The sequence below is a fragment of the Capricornis sumatraensis genome, chromosome 3 (genome assembly GCF_032405125.1).
Source record: "Capricornis sumatraensis isolate serow.1 chromosome 3, serow.2, whole genome shotgun sequence".
NCBI lineage: Eukaryota > Metazoa > Chordata > Mammalia > Artiodactyla > Bovidae > Capricornis > Capricornis sumatraensis.
In genome coordinates, this window is record NC_091071.1 from 78,500,796 (window position 1) to 78,519,702 (window position 18,907).

At 37.0% G+C, this 18,907-nt stretch overlaps 1 protein-coding gene across 1 annotated transcript in view; it reads left to right on the plus strand.

The window, feature by feature from the left end:
• Positions 1 to 18,907, plus strand: part of KCNH7 (potassium voltage-gated channel subfamily H member 7) — a 517,474-nt gene that overhangs the window by 478,927 nt on the left and 19,640 nt on the right. Inside the window, exons 10-12 of the mRNA XM_068967898.1 lie at positions 9,791 to 10,043; positions 13,230 to 13,435; positions 15,336 to 15,432. Coding sequence (XP_068823999.1) covers positions 9,791 to 10,043; positions 13,230 to 13,435; positions 15,336 to 15,432 — 556 coding nt within the window. The remainder of the gene's footprint in view (positions 1 to 9,790; positions 10,044 to 13,229; positions 13,436 to 15,335; positions 15,433 to 18,907) is intronic.

Consider the following 18,907-nt stretch of genomic DNA (forward strand, 5'->3'; position numbering starts at 1 on the left):
AGTCAGAATGGCTGCGATCCAAAAATCTGCAAGCAATAAATGCTGGAGAGGGTGTGGAGAAAAGGGAACCCTCCTACACTGTTGGTGGGAATGCAAACTAGTACAGCCACTATGGAGAACAGTGTGGAGATTCCTTAAAAAATTGCAAATAGAACTACCTTATGACCCAGCAATCCCACTGCTGGGTATACACACCGAGGAAACCAGAATTGAAAGAGACACATGTACCCCAATGTTCATCGCAGCACTGTTTATAATAGCCAGGACATGGAAACAACCTAGATGTCCATCAGCAGATGAATGGATAAGAAAGCTTTGGTACATGTACACAATGGAGTATCACTCAGCCGTTAAAAAGAATTCATTTGAATCAGTTCTGATGAGATGGATGAAACTGGAGCCGATTATACAGAGTGAAGTAATTTTTACATGACTTTGAAATTTCAACATTAAGTTCCTTGCTGCACATTAAAATCATATGAATATATAAATGTTAGTGCTTCAGACCTACTCTGCAACACTTATACCAGAATTGCTTATAGCTGTCAGAGCATCAGTATTTTTATGTCTGTTCTAACATGTATCCAGGATTGAGAGCCACTGATTTAGAGCCTAAAATAATTGTGTCTCCTTCAGCAAGATTTTTCTAATGCTCTAAGAAATTCTTACCTTTGTTATTAAATTCATTCTTAAATTTATATATCTTAGTCAATCAAATGAAATACATTATACATTTCCATTTTTACCTGCTATTTATCTTCCTTATAGTCACGCTAACATATTAGCTGTCTCATTGTTTTTTCATTTGTTCTTTGCCTTACCACACGATTTGCAGGCTCTTAGCTCCCTGACCAGAGATTGAACCCCAACCCCCAGGGAACTGAAGGTGCAGAGTCCTAACCACTGGACTCTCAGGGAATTCCCTATCTGCCTCACTCTTACTGGACTTTTCCTTTAGTTTGTTTTAGTCTGATTTGGGTTGGCTTTGTTTGAACAGGAGGAGAGGTCCTTGAGGATTTACTCTTGGATGTTCTAAGTATCATATCAGCAACAAAAAGAGATACATCCATTCTCTTTTGAAAAAATCCTATTTATTTTCCATATGAATTCACTAGACTCTCCAAAACAGTTTTGAATAGTAGTAGCTGACTTTTTGAAAATAACTTTACCATTAAAACTATCAGTTTAAAAAAATCCTTGCATTTCTGAAATAAATCCTACTTGGTCACAGATATTTTTGATATTTTGTTGATTGTATTAGCCTGTAAATTATTCATAACTGTGCATCTATTTTACAGTGGTATTATTCTATAATTACAAGCTTTTTAAATTTAAAGAAATCATCTGTTAAACTATGTGGTCGTGGTGGTTTTAATAGTAGTTCTTTAACCACCATTCAATCTCTACTATGGTAATTATTTATTCTGTTTCTTTCTTGGTCAATATTGATAATTCATATTTGGGAAAAAATTCATGCATTGCATCTAGGCTTTCAAAGTTGTTACAAAATGGCTTCAAAGATTCTCTTTTAACTCATTTATTCAGTCTTTTCCATATGAGTAGATACCTCTGCCTTATCATTGCTAAATTTGCATTGTTTTGTTCTTTTTTCCTTCCTTTAGCAGGCCTTTGAAAGATTCACTTATTTCACTGTATTTTTATGAACTAGCCTTTGGATTAATTTATTATTGCTACTATTCTTTTCATTTTCAGCATTTGCCTTCATTACCCTCTTTTTTATTTCTTTATCTTGTTCTATTTACCATTTGTTTTAAGTTTTTTTGAGTCTTTCTTTCTGAAATAACTAAGACATTAAGACTAATATTTTCTTTTTGATGTAAATTTTTCTGTGGTTCCATGGATTTTGATATGAATTTTTCTACTGCATTCTAAATTACATATTTTTTGATCCAAAGGTTATCATAGAGTGTTGTTCTTAATTTTCATGTTTCTGATTTTTAGTCACTTTTTAATTATTTTTTCTAGAGTTAATGGTCTATATAACATTTCCACTTTTATAAATGTTTAAGTACCCACACCTAATACAAAATGAATCTATGACTGTATTTGTTTACAAGGACTCACTTTTATAAAGTTTTTCCAAAACATGTCGTTTTATTTTCATGGGGATGGGGGAACCCTGCTCTCTCTCTTTAGTCATACTTACTTCATTCTTTTATGTGCAATACAATTGAATTATGTGATTTCATGAACAAGTACAGCTGACGTACATATGTTTTGGAACTTACACAGCTGGTTTGAAACTCAATTTGTAGAAGTAGGAATGTACAAGGACACAACAATATGGAACATTTGGAGTGTTGGGTAACAAGACTAAACACATTTTACAGAAGCGGAGTCTAATAGATGGAGGAAGAAAACTTCTGCTATTTTGAGAGCTTCTGCTATTTTGAAAAAAGTTATAAAATTGCCAATAGAACCATCACTTTCCCTAGAAAACAACTGAATTGTTTTAATCTTTCTGGGAAACAAATACCATAACCAGTACAAAAAAAAAATAGCATTTATGCCACATTTCTGTTCTTTGTTGCTTATTGATAAAACTGATGAATGAATGGAAAACATTTTGTACTTCACCATACTAGTAGTAACTTTAGAAATCCACTCTGATGAACAGCTATGGCAAGTCACAAGGGTTGAAGGAATCCTGGACTAAGTTTAGAGTCTTAATTCTTCCACAAATAAAATCCCTTAATGAACTTTTTTGTTGTCGTTTATGCACTTAGTCATGTTCGACTCCTTTTAACCCCATGGACTGTAGCCCGCCAGGCTCCTCGGTCACTGGGATTTCCTAGACGAGAATACTGGGGTGGGTTGCCATTTCCTTCTCCAGGGGATCTTCCCAATCCAGGGACTGAACCTGCATCTCTTGCATTGGCAGGTGAATTCTTTACCATGAAACCACCAGGGAAACCCTTAATGCACTTATTCTTTAGTTTCGTGTGAAAAAATGGGGAAATCACCCTTCTATATTCCTTATATAAAGCTGATAAATCAAAACATGATTGTAACATATTACACATGAGAAAATTTTCTGAAACATAAAGCTAGATTCAAGTTCAAAATGGTATATCAAATGTGAAGTGGTACTTAAATCACTTTTTCATTACATGGCAGACTGCACCTCCCTTTTCCTTAATTTGTAGGCAAGCTCAGCTCATCTAAAATCAGTCCATTTGTTAAAAAGTATTTATGAAGTATTCCTTCATCCCTTCCTTCACTCCCTCTCTCAAATAATTGGGAGGTTGAGGGGAAAGTCCTGAAATTGTTTTTCAGGATGCAGATCCCTTCTGTTGCCTTTAGAAACTTTCCTGAGTTCCAGGGTTTCCCCCGAGACCTTATTTCAAAAATCCTAGTGTACCCTCTTAAGTCAGGCCTTTGCTGATTTAGCAGAAGGGCTCCAGAGTTGGAGTAGCAAGAATATGTATGTAAAAGTAGTAAATCCCCTCTGCCTATACATCATCACTCACACTGCAGCTCATCCTAGGCCCTGACTTAACTGGGATCAGGTTAAAGTTTTAGTGTCCTTCTGAAAGCAAAGGAACATATCATAATTAAGCTGTTAACTGGGGATGGGAACTGCAGGCCAAGGAAGGGAGAAGGGAAAGATGCAGGAAGGAGGACTCTGTTTTCATTTTTCAGAGGAAATTTACCTGTAGCACAACTGGTTCAGGATTTATGACAGTTTTCCACGTCTGTGTGCAGCAGCATTTTGTTCTGCTCGTATGTTTTTTGCCTAAATGATGTAACCATATGATATATGTTGAAAAGTTGCATGCAGAAAATTAGTTAATTTTCACAAGACTCATAAAAGCCCTTAGTCATGGATTCTCTAATACCCTGCTTTGCCAGCAATCTGACCACATGTGATAGTGCTATGCATTAAAACAATTCTTTCTTCTCATTAGCCACATGAAAGTAAAATAAGAAAGGAGATGAAAAAGCAGTTTGAGATTTCAGACTAAGACTATATATATTTGTATGTTTAAAACTGCTAAAAGAATGTACCTGACTTGATCAGTGGATAAACAGGTAATCACCAAGGAAAGATGAAAGATGTGTTCTCCCTATCCCTTAATGATAAACCATAATCATAGAAATAATATAATCTGGGATGACCTCAAAATTGTGAAATCCATTAAAGAACATTATCTTCTAGAAACAGTGAAAAGTGAGGTTTAGTATCTTTTAAAGATGCTATCAAATCTAGAATGTTCACATAGTATGTAATAATTATATTAGAATATTTTAAATGCTATAAAATATTAAGGCTGTGATTTAGAGTGGAGATTTAAGATTTGATATATTTCTTGCATAATCTATTTGATAAGCATACTTGAGTTTAATGTTTCATTAATGAGTGTTAATTTATGTTTTGATTAATACTAGTTTATCAAGATTTAAGTATATTTAAGGACCCAAGGAGATTTCCTACTGTTAGTTATCACAGTTATCAAAGTTGTTTCTATGATTAATTTGCTGTTTAGGGGAACCATTTGCCACATTCAGACTGTCTTTCTCCATGTGCCCTCTTCAGGCTGCCTTTAGGAATGGCCCTCTCTGGAGCCCTGCTAAGTGAAACAAACCAAAAGCCATTTATTACAGCATAGGTCAGCTTTCCAATGCTATCTAAATAGGGGACCTCTATTAGATCTTTTTTTTTTTTTTTTCCAAAATAAAATACAAGAGTTCAAAACACTATGGAAGGAGGGTTTTGGTTTGGTTTATTTTTTTGGTAAAAACTCAATTGTTGACATTCTTCCAACCGAACTTAGACAGTATACACACCACAAAAAGAGAGTGTTTTGCAATGCAAGCTAAGAAACAGCAAACATTTAATCCTGTATCTTCAATCTGAGGAAGGAATAATAGCGTTTGATAGATGGTTAATATGGAATAGTTATTTACATTTTTGCTGTCTCCATTTGTCATTTCTTCAGTCTGACTTTGATTTAATACTTCTATCTTGTTTTGTGGTTGTTGGGTGGTTCTGTTTGAATGTCCCTGAAATTTGATTTCTCTAGTACTAAGTTATAGGATGGATTGCACAGGCATAGAAAGCACTTATTACTCACTTAAAAGAACAAATGTCTCATTTGTCTTATATAATTTGAGAGTTTCATAGAATTTTATCTACCTACATTCAAGTAAAAGGAAGTTAATTTTGCATTTATAAAATATTCAAGTGACTTTATATCATAATTAAGATATGGAATTTTTATCAGCCTTGAAAAAAATGTTCTGAAACTTTCAGGAACTTTTTACTCACCTTAAATTAACTATTACCTTGATAGTTCCTTTGAACAGCCTTTAGTATTGAAAACTTGCATTATAAAAGTCTGATTTGGCATGAAAATGTGGGAAATTCTGAGTAACCTTATATATATATATATTTTTCTAATCAGGGCATTTAGAGGCTTGAGGACCAGGGATATTTTAAGAATGTTTTATTCATTGTTATGCACTCATGCCTAGTATAGTGCCTGGTTTACAGTAGATAATAAAGATTTGTTAAAAGAATGAAGACTGCTTTTCCAAGCTGCAGGCCATGAAACTGAGCAATGGCCTTAGTCTGACATCAGGCTAACTCGGTACAATGGCTCCATCTGCACAGCAGAAGATGCTATGTACCCTCATAGCAGCTCCAGAGCCTGACGGACAAGAAGCTTGTGTAGAGTGTAGCAGCATGACTGCAATAATCATTAAACCAACCTGTGTCCCGGTTTGCACTTATGTATTTGAAACAGATTCTCTTTTAGCCAGGCTAAAGACTAAATAAAATGCTAAGGCTTTTATCTGCTAAGGCTCGATAAAATGCCACTATTCGAATGCTAAATGAGGAAGTTCCAAATCAGGTAGTTCAGCAGAGGAACCACCTGACCAGAAAAGGAAATCAACGGGAAGCAAGAAAGGCAACATGGCTGGGCCCAATGGAAGGGGTGCCTTGGATAAATACCCACTTAAACCCTACCCTTTCTTCCCACCCTTTCAATGTGCTGCTATCTCTGTTTCAATACAGCTCCCTCTCTTACAGCTCCCATTGTAAAATCCCTTTACTCAGGCATAACCCAGATTCCAACGCCGCTGACTTACTTAGGACTTCCAAATCTCTGGGCTAGGAAGAGATTCAATGAATAAATCCTAGCTTCTACTGAGTTCTATGTAACTGACTTAAGAAAATTAAGGAAGTCAGTTAAGGGCTAACATCATAGGAGGGTTCCTTAATCTAGGCAAGTCCTTCACGCCAAGATCTGCGAATCTTACCCCCGCTACATACAAACAAAGGCCTCTCCACAGAATTCTCTAGTGCCTCCTTGGTTGTTGTTTAGTCACTAAGTCATGTCCAGTTTTTCTGTGATGGCCTGTAGCCGTGGACTGTAGCCCACCAGGCTCCTGTGGCCCTAGGATTTTCCAGGCAACAATACTGGAGTGGGTTGCCATTTCCTCCTTCAGGCAACCTTCCCAATCCAGGTACCAAACAAACCTCTGTCTCCTGCATCTCCTGCATTGGCAGGTGGATTCTTTAGGCCTCTGAGCCACCAGGGAAGCCCCATGGTACCTCCTACTAGAGTCATTTTCTCCAGTGATTGTCACTTCTATTAAGATTGGTGTTAGGAGCTGACAACACATGAGAAAGACACTTGAAAAGAGAAAGATATTGAAAAACTTTCCCAAGTGCTCTTAAGGCTTCATGGATGAGTCTAAGAATACTGGAATTCCAAAAACATCGTTCTAAATTGATTTAGTAACTGACTACTTTCAAAAAGGATTTAAGACAACTCACAGTGAAAACCTGAGTGCAAAATTACAAGCCGAAATGTTTAACACAAGTCATAAAGAGGAAACAAAAGTTAGATGAAAGGAAAAATAATTAAAACTCTCTTGAGGCAATGGAACACAAAATTTAGTGGTGCATTTCCTAGTCACCAAATGAGACCAACAAAATACATGGGGCACTGTATCTCTCAATTTCTAGCAAAGAGAATGTAACAGTTCTTTAGGAACAATAAATATGTGTGAAAAAAAACTCACAGGAAAAGTGAGAAGTAAACTTTCTATTGAATGTCTACAATGGACAGGATGATTTACATTCATTATCACATTTAATTGTGGGCACAACACTGTGAGGTAGATATTATTTTTACAGTAAAGGAAAATGAATCTCAAGAAAAGTTAATTGACTTGATAAAAGTCACAGCTAGTAAGGGATGGAACTAAAACCTCGACTCATGCCTATCTGATTCCATAGCTCATATCACACCCAGTAAGTGTACAACCCCTACCTCGATCTCATGTGCATCTCCAGCTCAAAGCACGCATACACACACACACACACACACATGAACACACACATACACACACATGTGCATGCACTATTTTTTCTTCTATAACCAGGTTATACTCAGAAAATATACCTTGGAAACCTCAGGAAAAATACAAAGCTAGCAGCTGTAAGTTCAACATCCTCATTCTGACTACTATAATGGCAGCAGTATCTCCACTAGTGGTGGTCAGTGGCTTCAGTCGTGTACGACTCGGCAACGCATGGACTGTAGCCTCCCAGACGCCTCTGTCCATGGGATTCTCCAGGAAATAATACTGGGGTGGGTTGCCGTTTCCTTCTCCAGGGAATCTCCCTGACCCAGGCATGGAACCCACCTCTCCAGAGTCTCCTGCATTGCAGGCAGATTCTTCACCACTAAGCCACAGGGGAAGCCCAGTATCTCCACAATTTGTGTGAAATATAAAATGCCTTTTTGTACCATATTATAGATAAATCCTAAGAGAAAAATAGGCATATCCAACTTGTTTCTTGGAATAATGTTCCTTATGTTTTTATTTGTATAAGGATACCTGAGAGTTATGCTGAGATCACAATAGTGGGCTTTAGCCAGGAAAAGTAAATCATATGCAAAGAAGCTGGTGAACTGGAGTCTGTTCCTACCATAGCAGAAGACAGTATCCAAACCTGCTTATCTTTAGTCTAACATCACTTGCCAAAGCCAATATTAGTTTAGACTGGTAGAAGGATCAGCAAACTTCAGGACTACTTCCATGAGAGGAGCTGGGTTGCTTATAATCCCAACAAAGTAGGAAAAAGGTCTCCAACCCCAAAGGCAGAAATGGACAGAGTTATCATTCTGGAGAGATCTCTGGTCTAAGTAGGAAATGCGACAGGAGTCCAGTCATGGAGGTGAAGCCTGAAGGTTACAGTTAAGGGGAGAGAGAGCTCATTCTTTGGGTCTGAGCTAGGTCCTACAGGAACTTCAGGATAAAAGTCTGGGTTTATGCAGCTGGGTAAGCGGTGTCTTGCAATTGGCACACAATAGATGGCACTTTACGACAAATTTGAGTGTTGCAAAGGCTCTTATTCTCTGTCAAAGAAACACAGATGGATAAAGTGACTTGCACAAGCATCAACCTGTGGCAAATTCATGACCAGAACACATAGAATGTGGCTTTTCTTCTAAAACACTCCTGAGCTATTTCTGTGAGTGACTCTACAATGAAGGAAGCAAGATTGGAAACAGTGGCTGTAGTATTTCAGGGCTTTCAATGATTCTTTTGTATCATGTCACAGCCAGTCTGACCAATTGCTTCACACAGTAGTCCTGCAGATGCTTTCATATATATAAGTTAACTAAAATATGACTTAATTTGAAGTTCTTCTTTGGGTCACATGTATTAGAATTACATACACAAATAATTTATTATTACTTTAGCTATAGTGTACAGCAATAACAAGATTGACCCCAAAAGGTCAGAAACCCTAAAATTATATTATCAAGCACTTATAATGCCTCCTCCCCCTATTCCAAAGAATGTTTAAATGAATTATTTTTACTGACAGAGGAAAGTCAACCTGAGAGTTAAAAATCTCTATATGCCACCCAAAATAGCTAAGAAATACAGAGAAGCAAGAGTTGGGTACCTTGACTCATTGTATATGGGACATTTTTTTTTAATAACAAAATTTTATTCAGTTTAAAGTGAGTAACACTTGTCACAAGTTATTGTTTAACCTTTTTTACAAATTTTTATTTAGTCACTGATTAGGTTGTCAAGACCGTAGAGCTGTTAGAAGCTTTATGTATGCATCATAAATTCTGGCACAATTTCCATTTCTGAAAACTGGACTGCACTTTTAAAGTACTTTTGCTGTTCACCTTTCCTTTCTCTGTTTTCAGTACTTATCAAAATATTTAGTGTAAAATAATGTGCTTATGAAATGTAAATACTCAATGTATTGTTAGCTAAGAGCCCTCTCTGGTATATGACATTTGCAAATACCATGGGTATTTCAGGATCATTATTTATATTAATTATAACTGAGATGTATACCAGAGATAGCAGTCCAAATTGACTTGAGATTCCTTCAGAAGGCTGTCTTTCTAGTTGTACCACCTTTCATTAATTATGTCTTATTAATTGTCACATTGCATTATCTCTGTGCACAGTATGGTGCTACATAACATAACGCAGGCAATGAGAAGCAGTGTGAAATGTTGTAGGCATTATATTTTAATGAGACAGCATTTGTGTTGAGTCTGAATGCCTGCAGTTAATTCAGAGAACACATATTTGAGTTCAAATTCTGACATGTTTAGCAAACCAAATATGCATCAAGTTAGGTGAAGTAGAAGCATTGTGAGAACTCCTGTGTGACAATTACTACACCTGAAGTGCTGTGAACAAGAAGTATACTTTATTTCAGGTGGAGGTCCTCTGTGTGCTGGTAGTATGAAACTCTTCCTCTTTTTTTCTTCAGGTCCTAAAGGGTTTCCCAGAATGTTTACAAGCTGACATTTGTCTACATCTCAACCAGACTTTGCTGCAAAACTGCAAAGCCTTTCGGGGGGCAAGTAAAGGTTGCCTTAGAGCTTTGGCAATGAAGTTCAAGACCACCCATGCACCTCCAGGAGACACCCTGGTTCACTGTGGGGATGTCCTCACTGCTCTTTATTTCTTATCCAGAGGCTCCATTGAAATCCTCAAAGATGACATTGTGGTAGCTATTCTGGGTGAGTGTTTTAAAATTGGACAGTCACAAATTCAGCTTTTAGCCAGTGTAGTGCGTAGTTGAAAATGACAGAAAACAGGACTTTCCTATTTATTTATGAGTACTGTTTAAGATTGATGAATAATTTTAAAGCTTTACTTAAAATTCAATTCAAATCAAATTAACCTTGCAGAAAATACATTTTCTTGACTCTCTCACTTGTTCTCTGGTGTGTAAATGCTTCCATTCTTGGCAGCCACTTAAGCCTTTGAGGCCAAATATATGAAAATGGCATTTTCCTTTCCATGTTACAGGATCGTGGATTCATGCTGAGTCCTCATCACCTTAAATAAAATGTATATGTAATAAGCATACTTGCTAGCATGTGCCAATGCCTGTCATGAACTGGGTTTGTATGTTGATGAATTCATATATTTGCTGTACACTTTACTACTGTGTCCCATCAAATAGAATTATATGAGTCCTTACCTAGGTTATGAGTAATATACGGCTATAAATAACACACAAGGATCAAGGTGTTGAGGAGATAAAAATTCATAAGTTAAACTGGTTTGGGTGCAAAAGAAAGTCCATCTCTCCAGTCTGCCTCTTCAAAAATAAATTTAGTCAGTGTGAACTTGTAGGATTTCTTTGGAATATTAGAACAATGGGAAAGCACAAGGGAGCAGAGAGAAATGAGATCAGTTTTTGTTCTCTCCTATCCCCTAGCCAGTAAGTTTAAGGCTCTGTCTCCCTGGGAGCACCCACTCCCAATGTTTAGGAACATGTGCACTCATTTTTTCACCATGGATTAAATCTGGTTCTATTTAAATAAAAAGCACATAATTCAATGATTTCCTTTTACTTGACTCTTGATGTTAACATCCAAAGGATGAGGATATTGTCTGTTTTCTTCTCTATTGTATAGAACCAGTGGGCATAACACAGAACCCAATATATGAATGAAGATGTTTGAGAGATTTATATATCTTGGTAATTATATTATGATGAGAAATTTTTTAAAAAGTTTCTCAAACTTGATCAGAGGTACAATTTGGTTTATAATCCAATAAGCAGACCAAGAATAAAAATATATTTTAAATCACTTAGCAGCTACAGAGTAAAGTGAGATTTTCACTTGATTTGGCCTTGACAGTTCTAGTCTGTTGCCAAGGAAGAAGCATGCATCATTGCATTCCTGATCTTCAAATCAGCCAGCCTTAACTTCTACAGGAAGGTAACAAGCTGTCTTGCTTTATAAAATAGTAATTTTAGAATGTAGTTAAGCTGTACATGGTGACTGGCTTACTCTTTGCTCACTTACAATCATGTAAAATACAAATACAAAGCTCATGCTGAATTTAGTTCAGAGCGTTTCTCTGATAATATCTGTACTAATGTATCAAAACTATAAAGACTTTCAAGAGATTCTCCTTTCCTGTCTCCATTTCCATGTAAATCTTCACTTAAAAGCCTCAGAAATTACGATTCCTCATTCAGTTTTTTTAAAAGCTAAGTATTTATTTAAATGAAAGTTAAAGTATTCTCTCCAACATGAATTTTTCTTATAAAGATATGGCATCTGATTTCTCCCCATTACATTCACATTTAAAATAAGAACATCACAGAGTTTTTCTTTTACCTCGAATTTTTTTGTTTAAAAGTCTTTGGTAGTTTCCATAGTTGGGTATATATGGACTTGTTTACCAAAAAGATAAGTAACAGGTCCACTAAGGTTTTTCTAAATCTGAAAAGTAGCTTTAGGATATATGTATATATGTAAGAAGGTACATTTTACACTGCCATCTCCTACCTTTCAAAGTTACATAATCAATACTCCATCAGTAGTTACTGCACGTGTATTTCATAGGTACAATTTTTAAGTATCTTGGCTTCAGAGACAGAAAGATCTAAGTGGCCGTGACATTCAGGGAAAAGAATGGAAGGAGATGAGATATATCAACTGTGCAAAGATTTTAACTGGAGTCAGAATGCATGGGAGTAGTTATGGCTGCTCTCTCTCTACCTTGATCTCACCCAACTAAGAAGGTGACCTTGACTTAATCCGTTTACACTCTGTAATCCTCTTTCATTTTCATAACATTTGGATAATAATTAGTAATTTTTTCATTAGGTTATTTTGGGGATCAAGTGAGATACTGCACCTAAGCATTTGAGGCAGAGCCTGACACCTACTTAGTCTTCAATAAGCATTTGTTGTTACTGTCATTCTCTTCCTCACAGTTGAAGGAGACCCAGGAAAGAAGTGACATGTGGCTAGGCAGAGGGGATGGGAGGGGCCCATCTGAAACCAGACACTGAAATAACCCCAGGCTTGGCAAAAGAGCAGGAAGGACACACCTTCGGAATAAAGGCCATACAGTTTGAAAATATAACGAGATGTATTATTAAGGGCAGTTCCAAAAGTAGTTACTAAAGGCACCTGGGTATATTCAAATTGTACCCCTAGTCCTCTAAGTTAAAAGAGATCTACCGTAACCCATGCTTGGCATCACCTCCTGAGACCATTCTGAGATAGAAAGTTTGTGACTCACCGCAGCCTTTCCTTTATTCCTAGAGTGACAGAATTAGACCACACTAGACTCTTGCCAATGGCACCCCACTCCAGTACTCTTGCCTGGAAAATCCCATGGACAGAGGAACCTGGAAGGCTGTAGTCCATGGGGTCGCTAAGAGTCGGGCACGACTGAGCGACTTAACTTTCACTTTTCACTTTCATGCATTGGAGAAGGAAGTGGCAACCCACTCCAGTGTTCTTGCCTGGAGAATCCCAGGGACAGAGGAGCCTGGTGGGCTGCCGTCTATGGGGTCGCATAGAGTCGGACATGGCTGAAGCGACTTAGCAGCAGCAGCAGCACCAGACTCTTGCCAAAAACATAGCAGACCAAAGCCATGTTTGCTGCATTCCAGATGCTTAGCCTAGAATCAAAACTAGGAAATAATGGGGATTATACCAGGACCAGGGCTCTGAAAGGTAAGATTCTGGTCAGCAAACAAATGCGACTGAGGCAGTCCGTACGTGGCTCTAGGACTGTGCTGCCCAAGTGTCTGTTGGCAGTCAGGTCTTACATGGGAAATGTTTGGTTCAGGGATAGGTCAGTGGTCCCCTTCAACTTTTAGAAGTAAAACATTAAGTTCAGATTTCTTTCATTTCTTTTTTTTTTCTTTTCTCGTTTTGATCTTTTAGGAAAAAATGATATATTTGGAGAAATGGTCCATCTTTATGCCAAACCTGGAAAGTCTAACGCAGATGTAAGAGCACTCACGTACTGTGACTTGCATAAGATTCAGAGAGAAGATTTGCTAGAGGTCTTGGACATGTATCCTGAGTTTTCCGATCACTTTCTCACAAACCTAGAGCTGACTTTCAACCTGAGGCATGAGAGTGCGAAGGTATATGTTACCTGCTCAGTTTTGGACTCTGACATTTTATTTTATCCTTAGATGCCCAAGGACCTCTGAAAGATCAAGTGAAATAGCAAAAACAGTTAAACAATTGTGACTATTTGAAAGGAAAAGCCAACTTAATATTAGAATTTCTCAATTATAAAGAAGGAATTAGGTCTAATTGCCCTCAAGTATGTGGAATAACTTTAGTAGTTCAATTTGACCTTTTAGGAACTTTTAGGAGCTATACTTGATCTATGATAGCCTTTTTTTTTATATTGAATGTGACAGTTATTTGTTACAAATGGGTGATTCTAGGCTATTGAAAATCACCTTAAAAGAATTTATCTTATACAGAGGTTAAAATATTCTCTCAGATACTATTTACACTGCATATTGGTTAGCAGTATCTTTTCAATAATCATGAAGCTAAACTCTTAAAGTTTAGGTACATATTTAACACAGTTTCTAAATTGTAGAAGTATAAATTAATCAGGCCTATACCTAAGTCAAAATTATTGAGGCAGAATGAATAACATGTACTCTAGTAGAAATAGTATCTTAAATAATGTTACATGTGATTTAACATAGGATCAATTTCGAGAGCGTAGCCCTTAAGGCCCTCACTCACCCTCCTCCACCAGGAAAATGTGTCCTTATCACCTGAGAGTATTCTAAGAATAGATTATATGTTGCAGGCCACAGTTTATTACTAGGTCATTCTCTATCTCCTCACCCTCCCCACCAAACTCATAATCCTAACTCCATCTCTAAATACATTTCTTGCCAGAAACCAAATGTTTTGACACTTGCAAATGTATTTTAATGTTAACTAATAAAGTCTGTGGAAAGTAAGATTCTCAAGTCAATAGTTAGGTAAAACTCGGTAGATTTCATTTTCCCTAGAGTTATAGTCATTGCCAGGATACTGTGAGAGAAGAGACTTAAAGAATTTAAGGTCACCAGAGTACCATTTGATAACCCGAAGCACCAGCTCAGATAATTACTTCTTTACAAAATGCTGAAAGTTGAAAAATCAGGTGGTAAGAGGTTCAAGTTACCAAGAGTGTATGCTTTTTATAATGATTTTAATTCAGAATTTTATCAAGTTGCAGTTTAAAATCACTGAGCTCATTCTTATTTTGCTTCAAAATAAGAAGATGCTTCAAGCATCTACCTCAGATAACTTCTTTGTAAAAATTTTATCTTTGTAAGAATTTTATCAAGTTGCAGTTTAATATCACTGACCTCATTCTTATTTTGTTTCAAAATAAGATGCTTCAAGCATCTACCTCAGATAACTTCTTTGTAAAAATTATAGGCGGCAACAAAATAAACAAAACAGAAGTTTCCATTTGTTTTATTTATTTGGAAACCCCCAGTTTTGTTTACAAGAGAGGGAGGAAGGAAGAATGGGGAACAAAATAGGCTTCAGAGCATAGTGTTTATTGAATTCAACCTTGTATTTATTGTGAAATTTAACCTTGCGATCTTTACCATGTAATTTAAACATCATAGCTAATTATAATTACACATTTTTTTCTGCAATGATACAGATTTTTCAATTTTTTTAATTATTGCTATTTTTATTTTAACTTTTCCAAGTTACATAAAATATATTACACAGGAAGAAATATATGTTGTCTGCAAGTGTTGACATCATCCCCAAACATTTCTGATAAATAACTTCTACAACTATGATTTCCCTGGTTAAACTACTAGAATTATTCTCTGTCTATTTTATAATTTAGAGAAAATCATTAAGCAAAGTGTTGTAGTTATTTGCCTGCAATCTATTAATTAAGTCTTAGTGGTTGAAATGATATGAAATAGTAGAGTTTACTGATGATACACTGTGTTCAAACTGAATAATCTTCCACTTTATCTTCACGTTCCATTAACAAAGGCTGATCTCTTACTACGATCACAGTCCATGAATGATTCTGAAGCAGACAACTGTAAACTGCGAAGGAGATTGTCATTTGATAGTGAAGGAGACAAAGGTAATTCATTCTTTTCTAAAGTTTAAGTGTGGAGCCTGTGAATATTAGTCCTGCTTATTTAAATGCTCATTGTACTTCTTCAAGGGTAAACTTAATTCAGATTTTAGGAAGGCAAATCCTTTGCTTTTTTCAGTAGCTAATGATGTGGTTTCTGATTGATAACTCTCAACAGTGTTTCTCAAGATCCGATCCTAGGCCCTTTTCTTCTCTTCTTATTCTATATCATACTCTTCCCCTAAGTAATTTCATTTATACCCATAGTTCAATTATGTTTTTTGCATACATGTGTGTGCTAGGTCGATTCAGTTGTGTCTGCCTCTTTGTGATCCTATGGATTGTAGGTTGCTCTGTCCATGGGATTCTCCAGACAGAAATACTGGAATGGATTGCCACGCCCTCCTCCAGGGATAGAACCCTCCTCCTTCCCAACCCAGGGGTCGCACCCGCGTCTCCTGCACTGTCTCCTGCATTGGCAGGCAGGTTCTTCACCACTAGTGCCACCTAGGAAGCCCTATTCTATTTTCACGTAGGAGATGTGCATGAAAGTGAAAGTGCGAAAGTGTTAGGCCATTCACTTATGTCCGACTCTTTGTGACTTCATGGACTGCAGCCCACCAGGCTCCTCTGTCCATAGGATTCTCCAGACAAGAATACTGGAGTGGGAAGCTATTCCCTTCTTCAGGGGATCTTCCTGACCCTGGGATCGAACCCGAGTCTCCTGCATTGCAGGCAGATTCTTTACCGTCTGAGCTACCGCAGAAGCTCCGGAGAAGTACATATTTACATCTTAATACCAGAATATCTAGGGACTTCCCTGGTGGCACTGGTGGTAAAGAATCCACCTGCCAGTGCAGGTAGGCGTAAAAGATGCATGTTCGATCCCTGGGTAGGGAAGATACCCTGAAAGAGGACATGACAACCCATTCCAGTATTCTTGTCTGGAGAATCCCATGGACAGAGGAGCCTGGCAGGCTGCAGTACATATGGTTGCATAGAGTCAGACACAACTGAACCAGGTTAGCATGCGCATACCAGAACATCTGAACTTCAGCCTCCTATATCCAAATGCCTATTAAACCATCTACATGAAATTGCAACAGCAACTCAAACTCGGTACTTCTTAAATCGAAATCATTAGTTTCCCTGGAAACCTCTCTCTCCATCAGTTGCCATGTCTCTAAATGGCACCACCATTCAACACATTGCACAGACTAGACATTCTCTCTAGGAACCAATTTTCTCTCAACCTCTCCATCAGCCTTGGCAACAAGTCTTGTTATTAGTACCTCCAACACAGTCATTTACTCTTCAGACCAGGTCTTTTTTGGTTCACTCTTCTCCATCTTCATAATCACAACTCCGGGTGGGTGAAACATATTTCAACTCAGCTTGCCAGCTTGCCCCTGTTTCATCTATTGTTCACACTGGACCACTGGTAATTTTTTTTTTCTTTTCTAAATCCAGTTTGGTTTATGCCAGCTATATATTTAAAGTCCTCTAAGGACTTCCCATTCCCTAAATTCTTCATAGGGTGAGTCTATCCCAACCTTTTCAGTCTTATCTCATAGCATCCTTCCTTTACCAGCTCCTCTCTTTTGCAACATTTATTCCAGTTGCTCTTCCGTATTATTTGCATCATTATTTAATCAGTGATGTCTGCCTGTAGATCATAAACCTCATGGGAAATAGTTGGTCGCCTAAAGCTTCAGTGCTTGCCTCAGCAAGTGTTCAACGAATATTTGCTGAAAGAATGAATGAATTCATGAACTAGCATTTGAGCATCTTCCATGTGATTCTTTTCCTCATTTTGCCTTTTTAATCAAAGTTCTTTTCTTTGTCCTCTTTCCTCTGAATTCTCTCCCAAGGGGAGCTCATCTCTGAGCTTTAACTTGCTCTTTATTCCAAGTGAACTCAGCTGCCCTTTCTTCCATGTACATCAGTTTTGTGTTTTTGATTATATCCTTTCCTTAGTCAGAATTTACCTCCCAGTCCTCAAACACACATATATGCACACATACAAACAAAACTATACCACACCACATTTTAATCAATTAAATTACTTTTTTTTCAAGGTTAAACTTCAGGGATATTCAGTGTGAACTCTTTCTTGATTTTCTCAAAAATACAGGTTTTCTTTTTTTATGAATTCCTAAGACACTTCCCTCTTGTTATCTTGTTATACAGATGGTTCTTGACTTACAATGGTTTAACTTGTGATTTTTTAACTTTACAGTAGTGCAAAACAATACCCATTTAGTAGAAACTATATTTCAAATTTTGAATTTTGATCTTTTCCCAGCTAGTGATATCCCATAATGTAATTTCTTGTGATGCTGGACAGTGGCAGCTCTCAGTCAGCCACATGATCACAAGGGAAACAGCCCCTATACTTAAAACCATTTTGTTTTTTACTTTCAATGCAGTATTCAATAAATTGCATGAGATACTCAACAATTTATTGTAGAATAGGCTTTTGTTAACTGAGTTTGCCCAATATAGCATAATGTAAATGTTCTGAGCATGTTTAGACTAGGTTAAGCTATCATGTTCAGTAGATTAAATATATTTTCAACTTATGATTTTCAACTTATGATTTTCAACTTACAGTGGGTTTATTGTACTGTAACCCCATAGTAACTCAAGGAAGATCTTTATTTTTAAAATATGCCCTGTACAATGGTTATTGGCATATTTGTGTTTTTTTCTCTGTCAAATAGTAGACTCCTTTAGCAAAGCACGGTGAATAAATATCTGTTGAATTGGGCTAATTGTTGAATCCCCTGGCTGATTGCAGAACAATAAACCACTCACAGCTAGGTGATAATTTATTTCTGCAATGCCCTTAATTATTCTCCTGGTGACTTTTTCTAAAACCAGAACCATAACAGCCAAGCTGTTCTATCGACTTAATCTAAATCCCTTATCCTGAAGTTAATCTCATATTTTGATCTCACTAAAAATAAAACACTGCTTAACAATACTGTCTATATAATAATGTCACCCATACAGTTGAAGATTTATTAAATCTCCTTTCAATCTTGTTTAGTTTCCTCATTCTCAAGCTAAATAATCTAACGTTTTTCTCTCCAGATAAGGCCCTAAAAGCATGTCGCAATTTATATTGTGCTAATGCTACTAGACATTTCTATTGATTCTGAAGACTTTTCCTTTAATCTTAGGCTTAGTCTCTAGGACCCGTTTTATATAAAATGTTGATGATAAGGCATTTGCCTGCCTGTAACTTTTTGAAGTTTCCTGGTGTAACAGTGAGTAAGTCAATATGAAAACACAATTAACCCCAGTCTAAAGTGTAGCTCAGTTGGTAAAGAATCTGCCTGCAATGCAGAAGACCCAGGTTCAGTTCCTGGGTCAGGAGAAGGAAATGGCAACCCACTCCAGTATTCTTGCCTGGAGAATCTGATGAACAGAGGAGCCTTGTAGGCTACAGTCCATGGGGTCGCAAGAGTCATACAGG